This window comes from Etheostoma spectabile, chromosome 15 (assembly GCF_008692095.1).
Source record: "Etheostoma spectabile isolate EspeVRDwgs_2016 chromosome 15, UIUC_Espe_1.0, whole genome shotgun sequence".
Taxonomy (NCBI): Eukaryota; Metazoa; Chordata; class Actinopteri; order Perciformes; family Percidae; genus Etheostoma; species Etheostoma spectabile.
In genome coordinates this window covers 28,486,880-28,493,210 of record NC_045747.1, presented here as the reverse complement: position 1 = coordinate 28,493,210, position 6,331 = coordinate 28,486,880, and the positions used below count along the sequence as shown (strand labels likewise).

The window sequence follows — 6,331 nt, the reverse complement described above, 5'->3', positions numbered from 1 at the left end:
TAAACAGAAAGTGTGTGTGTAGATGGGAGAAAAAACAGGAACAGAAACTCCAACTTTATCAGGTAGTGCAGGTGTTGTAGAGTCTGACAGCGGCCGGGATGAATGACCTGCGGTACCTCTCCTTCTTACACCGGGGGGGTAGCAGTCTGCTGCTGAAGGAGATGCTCAGGGACCCCACAGTGTCGTGTAGGGGGTGGGAGGTGTTGTCCATGATGGATGTCAGCTTGGCTAACATCCTCCTCTCCCCTACTTCCTCTATGGGGTCCAGAGGACAGTCCAGGACAGAGCTTGCTCTCCTGATCAGTCTATTGAGTCTGCTCCTGTCCCGGTCCGAGCTGCCCCCCCTCCAGCAGACCACAGCATAAAGGATGGCAGAGGCCACCACAGAGTCATAGAAAGTCCTGAGGAGAGTCTTGCACACTCCAAAGGACCTGAGTCTCCTCAGCATATGGAGGCGACTCTGGCCCTTCTTGTATAGAGCATGGGTGTTATCAGTCCAGTTCAGTTTATTGTTTAGCTGAACACCCAGGAACCTGTAGCTCTCCACTACCTCAATGTCCGATCCCTGGATACATGATACAAGAAGATGAAGTGGGCTTTCCTACACTGTATTTCAGTAATGTTATCAGATGACTAGAGGCATGCATTACATGTAGTTGCTTCTGCCACCCAAGCTTGTTTATGCAAATGAAAACTACCTGAAAGTAAAATAAGCAGTCAGAGTTGATTTGAATGAGGTACATGTTTATCATTACTCATTGATATATGACATTGTATATCTCATGAGATGCTGTAGAATGCATAACCTTCAATAAAAGTCAATAAGAGTAAAAAATAATATATATATATACATATATATATATAAGTATATAGGCCTATATATGAATATGTAAGTAAGTGACCATTGTCATTAATGAGCTGGGAAATCAAGTTTTGAACCCATTTAGGATACAATACTGACTTGTTCTTATACTTTATATCTTTATTATTCCATATGAAATGTTTGTGGGGTGAAAATTGTGTTAAAAAATAAGAAGCCAACATAAAACAACCTGTTTATGAAAGTTAGATAGCTGAAGAGGGATGTAAACTGCACTTTAGTAAGAATTCAATACCCCAACTTTTGAATTAAAAAAAAAAGTTTGGATTGAAATACCCCAATTTATCTTTATTTTTCATAAAATGTCCATATGATGTATAATTTCCGTTTCACCTTGAAAAAAAATATTAGATATATGCGGTCGTCTCGTTCGTCTCGTGTAGGACGAGAAAACAAACGTATTCATTTTGCGCGTCGCTTTCTGATTACGTCATTGTCTTGTGGAAGCGGTAGTGTTGACTCTGCACATGCGGTGTTGTTTGTTTGAGCTACAGTGTAAAGGTTTAGCTTTGCTGGCCACCTGGGCGGTTTTTCACGTTAATTCCACGTCATGTCATCTCTTCTGAAGGTCGATCGCGAGATGAAAACCAAGGTAAGTTTGTGAGCTGAGACACACCATGACGTCCGAGAACACTGCAACTCTCACTGACGTTAACGCAACGTTACACTTCCCACCAGGTCTCTGTGACTGACTAACGTTAATAATACTGCTCATGCCACTTAAGACCCTGGTTATGTTCACTTCAGATGAAGATCATACTGTCCGGAGTTAGTTAAGTTATGAGATTACAATCGTATAGGAATGCTTAACCCAATTTGGTAACATGTTGTCACACTGTTTCCGTCTATATGTTGACAGGTGGAAGCATTCAGGGACCAGATCAGCAGTGAGGTAAGAATCTTACATAGTACTAATCTAAGATTTTCTCCAAAATTGTGGTCCTCCCTTTACTCTCTTTCTGTCTTGAATGCCCTCTATACTCTCAGCCAGGGGCGGATTTAGTCATTTTGAGGCCTAAGGCAAACACAGGCATGGGGCCCTCCACAACCCTTGTTCTCCCCCTTTTCAGTCCTTATTTATCAGAGAAAGACGTGCTCTCTGTCTGACAGCTGTTTTGGCCAGAGTGCTGGATCATCTTCCATCATAACACATTGATTAGGGGGACTGCTACTCACGGGGTCTAGTTGCTGAGTATTATGTTTGTCACCATCATTGTCATTGCCATAGTTATCATCATGGACAGTGAAGGCAGCAGTTCCGTAACCATCTCCATTCAAAGGATCCTGTAAGGTTGTCTTGTATGTAGCCCCCGCATCGCTAGAGCAACATGGGCTGACACTACTCTTCATCAGTGTTAGCATTGCTAGCGCGAGCACCGGCTTCTTCAGGGTGGCCGCGGGTCCTTAAAAAGTCTTAAAAAGTCTTAAATCACGTTTCCTAAAATTAAGGCCTTAAAAAGCATTAAATTGTCTAAATTCAGTCGGGTAGGTCTTAAATATGTTGTGTCATGTCACGGCGAAAATGCAGGCAATCTGTGTTGAATATTTTTTTCCGGTAGGCTTTGCGCTGCGTTGTCGCGTTAACATAACCCCATTTGTACATGTCCTATCCCTGACCAATCGGCTATCCTAACCTCCAACCACTCCAACCAATCAAGCTGCTTCGTGGGCGGGTGTTGACGTGGCCGTATTCAGTGAGATTTGTTATTTCGCGGGATTCGTAATTTCGCAGCATGGCTGATACACAATTGTTAGTAGCCGTCTAGAACACAGGAAAAGCAAGTTCAGTGACAAGTGGCTTAAAACAACGAGTATCCTTGGTTAAGGTCGGTGCCTGAAAATGCTTATGAAGCGACTGCGTTATGTGGCGGAAATTTTCAAACTTGGCTAATGGGATCAACGGTGGAATCGCATGTACAAAGCAAAAACACAGAGACTAGCCTACTAGGCACGCCACCACCCGCCATCGCTGTTTTCTTCCCACCGCTAGCAATGATGTCAACGCTACAACGCTAGATGTTATGCGGGAAATCTACAGCAACAACGCCAGCTAACCTACGAGCAGTTTGTGGCTCTACGCCAACACTCCGGGCTGAGTACCGTGACAAGACACAATTCATACAGTCAAATACGGGACTGAAGAAGTGTTCCAGCAATGCTTCCAGATTCAAGGCTTGTACAGTCATACCTCTGGAAAAGACAGACCAGATACGTGGCTAATTTGGATGGGCGCCATATGTAAAAAACCTCATCACAAAGTCCAAAAATCGGTGCGTTTGAATTATGTTCGACGAGACATTGAGCCAGACAACCAAAACAAACAGCTGGACTTGTATGTGCGTGTATCGTTATAAATTGGTAAGGACACTCTTTGGGAAGGCTTTCTCAAGTGCAAGTCACTGTTTTGTTTATTAAGTATATTCATTATTTTCCAAGTATATTCACAAAGCTCAGGTAGACATCAAAACTTGAACAAAAATTGGCCACATGGAGACCTGAAACACACCTATAGATAGATACACACACACACACAACACACTTCCCACACCGCAAAATACTCTACACACTGCTGTCTACTCTCTCTCCATGATATCCTCCACAAACTGCAACCCATCCATCTGAGTCCTTCTCTCTCTCTCTCTCTCTCGTGCTGTTAGGCACAAATCATATATGTCTTTGCATTTTAAAAGCAGCTGGAAATTGGCATTAATTATTTGTTTTGTTCAAAGGACAGTGTTTTTTTAAATATTCACTTGATGTTATTCACTTGATGTTATAACTATTTGTTCAAGGGACCCAAATGTTCTGAAAATATTGTATAAATAAATTGAGACAGCATTACTCTTTTTTGTGTTATGCTTTTAGATTACACACATTAACTCAATGTTCTTAAACCACAGATTATTGTTTTTACCATACTGTTAATTTTGTGTTTACTGTGAAAGATTACTGTATATTTCCACTTTGTATTTCCATCGTAAATTTGGTCTTAAATTTCATTTAGAATTGGTATTAAAAAGTCTTAAAAAGTCTTAAATTTAACTTGTTAATACCTGTAGCCACCCTGTTCTTGCTGCTCTTTAGTAACGTTAATGTTAGGGTTGTCAGTAGCCGTCGTGAAAAAGGTGGTTACCTTTGGAAGTTTTGATAAAAACGTTCTGCTTTCTTCCCGCTTCTTTCTTTTTTCAGATCCACTTCGGTAACTTCGCTTCATTTTTCAACCGTCTGTAGCCTCCAGCTTACAGCCTGCTGAGCTATTTGTTTACAAACACACGCAGATGCGCAGTAGGATAATGGAATAGTCCAATGTAGTGTGGACTGGGGGGAGTTTCTCATCATGAATTAAACAATCGGATAGCACTTTAGCGTATCAATGTTTAGAGATATAATGAATTGGTGAAAAGTACGACAACAAATCGTAACCATAAGTTTATGAAGCGTTTTAGGGGGCCCTTGGTAGCTTGGGGCCCAAGGCAATTGCCTACCTTTGCCTAATGGTAAATCTGCCTCTGCTCTCTGCTTTATGTTAATAACATTCCTGTTCCTGAGTGTTTCTTTTTTTTAATCACAAAACATTCTCTTCTGTTTGTTACTGTAGGCCGAGCACCTGGTCGCCAGCTTTTTCCCTCGAAAGCTTCTGGAGTTGGATAACTTTCTAAAGGTAAGTTATCTGACTGAAGGCTTGTTTCGTAATGCAAATACCTTTTAAGTTATAATCATACATATTTTTGTCTACAATGGAGGTTTTATAATACGTCCTATTAGATATGGCAACACCTGTGGTAACCACAAGTGCACTCTAATAACATTGAATTACATGCTGTTTCCTGTCAATCCTTAGGGTGTATTAAGCGTGTGCGTCATAACCATTTTATAAATGGCCGATCCACTTTTCAAATTAGTAGTCTAGACAGTCAGAGCTGGTCTATGTAAATCTGGAAATAGAAGTGTGGAGTCCCCGGCTCGAGCTGCTGCCTCTGCGAACCAACCCCGGATAAGGATGGACAGTTTAGACCCCCCACCCCCACATACACACATTTTTACCGTGTTTTTGTCCAAAACATAAAAACAACATCAGCCGTTCCAATCTGAAAGTAATACATTCTTTCATTTCTGTTAGTTATTAATAACCTACTCTGATTGCTGCGTTGTCACTTTTTGACCCGCCTGAGCCTGTGATATATTTTTGTAATCTAAACCACCCGAAAGCAGTGTTATGTACAGTGGCTTGCGTAAGTTTACACACCCATGCTAAAGTCGATTTAAAAAGAGGAATAAAAAAACATCTTTTGGAAATTGCTCTTAATGCCTTAATTCAAAAGATTTAGGAAAACACCAATTTTCTTTGTGAATGAATAATGTATTGTAAATAAATAACTGTCCTTCCTTAAAATACAAGGGGCATAAGTATACACCCCCTATGTTAAATTCCCATAGAGGCAGGCACATTTTTTTTATTTTTAAAGGCCAGTTATTTCATGGATCAGGATACTATGCATCCTGATAAAGTTCCCTTGGCCTTTTGGACTAAAAAATAACCCCATATCATCACATACCCTTCCCCATACCTAGAGACTGGCATTGTGTTATTTCAGTTAGCTTAATAGCTGGTTTGATTTGCATTGATTTGCAAAGATCTTATCCTCCTTATGACCTCATAACGCATATTAATTTAACAAAAAAACTCATAAAGTGACATTTTCACGCCTTGATGGGACTTTAACAGAAATTGCTATTGCACGCAACCTTAATGAGATCCTCAAGTTAAAAAAAAAACAAAACAAGGGTTTTCTATTAAAGATGGCTCTAAATTTGTCATTGAATCAATTTCTATATTTTTATCTTTTAAATAATTTCATATGTGGGATCTGGGGCTGACTACTTAATTTGGGTGAAATTACAAAATGTACCTTTCTTTTTATTTTAGTACAGACTGATAAAAGTATAAAATCACCAGAAAATATATACATATAGGAAAATGCTCTGTTAATATTTTTTCTCTCCCTGTCATCTTTCTACTGTCAGTGAGAAAGGTATAACAGTCCCCTTAAATTCTTGAAATGTGTACATTTTTTCAGGCCTGTGTAATATGGCTTTATTCTTTTGTACAAAAGTTATTTTAAACCCTTTCCATGTGGTCTTCATCCAGGAGCCGATTCTCAACGTGATTGACCTGAAAGAAATCCATTCAGAGATCAAGTTCAAAGTCCCAGACCCAATTCTCTTCAATAACAGCCATGATGGTGTGGACATGGTAAGCCTGCAGTATATTCTATCAGGTGTAGGTTAGTCGTCATGGCAGGGCTAGTGGCTGAATACTCAGGGAGAACGTGTGAATTAAGAAAACTGAGTTGAACAACTCATCCTGCGGAAAAACAGAAACAATTTAAGATGTAAGAGATAACCGTACTTTTTGCACTACAGGGCGCACTAGATTATAAGGCGCACTGT

General features: G+C 40.2%; 1 protein-coding gene across 1 annotated transcript in view; it reads left to right on the top strand.

Annotated features, from left to right (window-relative positions):
- The first annotated feature begins 1,279 nt into the window (after positions 1–1,279).
- Positions 1,280–6,331, top strand: part of LOC116703155 (proteasome activator complex subunit 3) — a 26,526-nt gene continuing 21,474 nt past the window's right edge. Inside the window, exons 1-4 of the mRNA XM_032537795.1 lie at positions 1,280–1,472; positions 1,740–1,772; positions 4,479–4,541; positions 6,030–6,134. Coding sequence (XP_032393686.1) covers positions 1,431–1,472; positions 1,740–1,772; positions 4,479–4,541; positions 6,030–6,134 — 243 coding nt within the window. The 5' untranslated portion in view covers positions 1,280–1,430. The remainder of the gene's footprint in view (positions 1,473–1,739; positions 1,773–4,478; positions 4,542–6,029; positions 6,135–6,331) is intronic.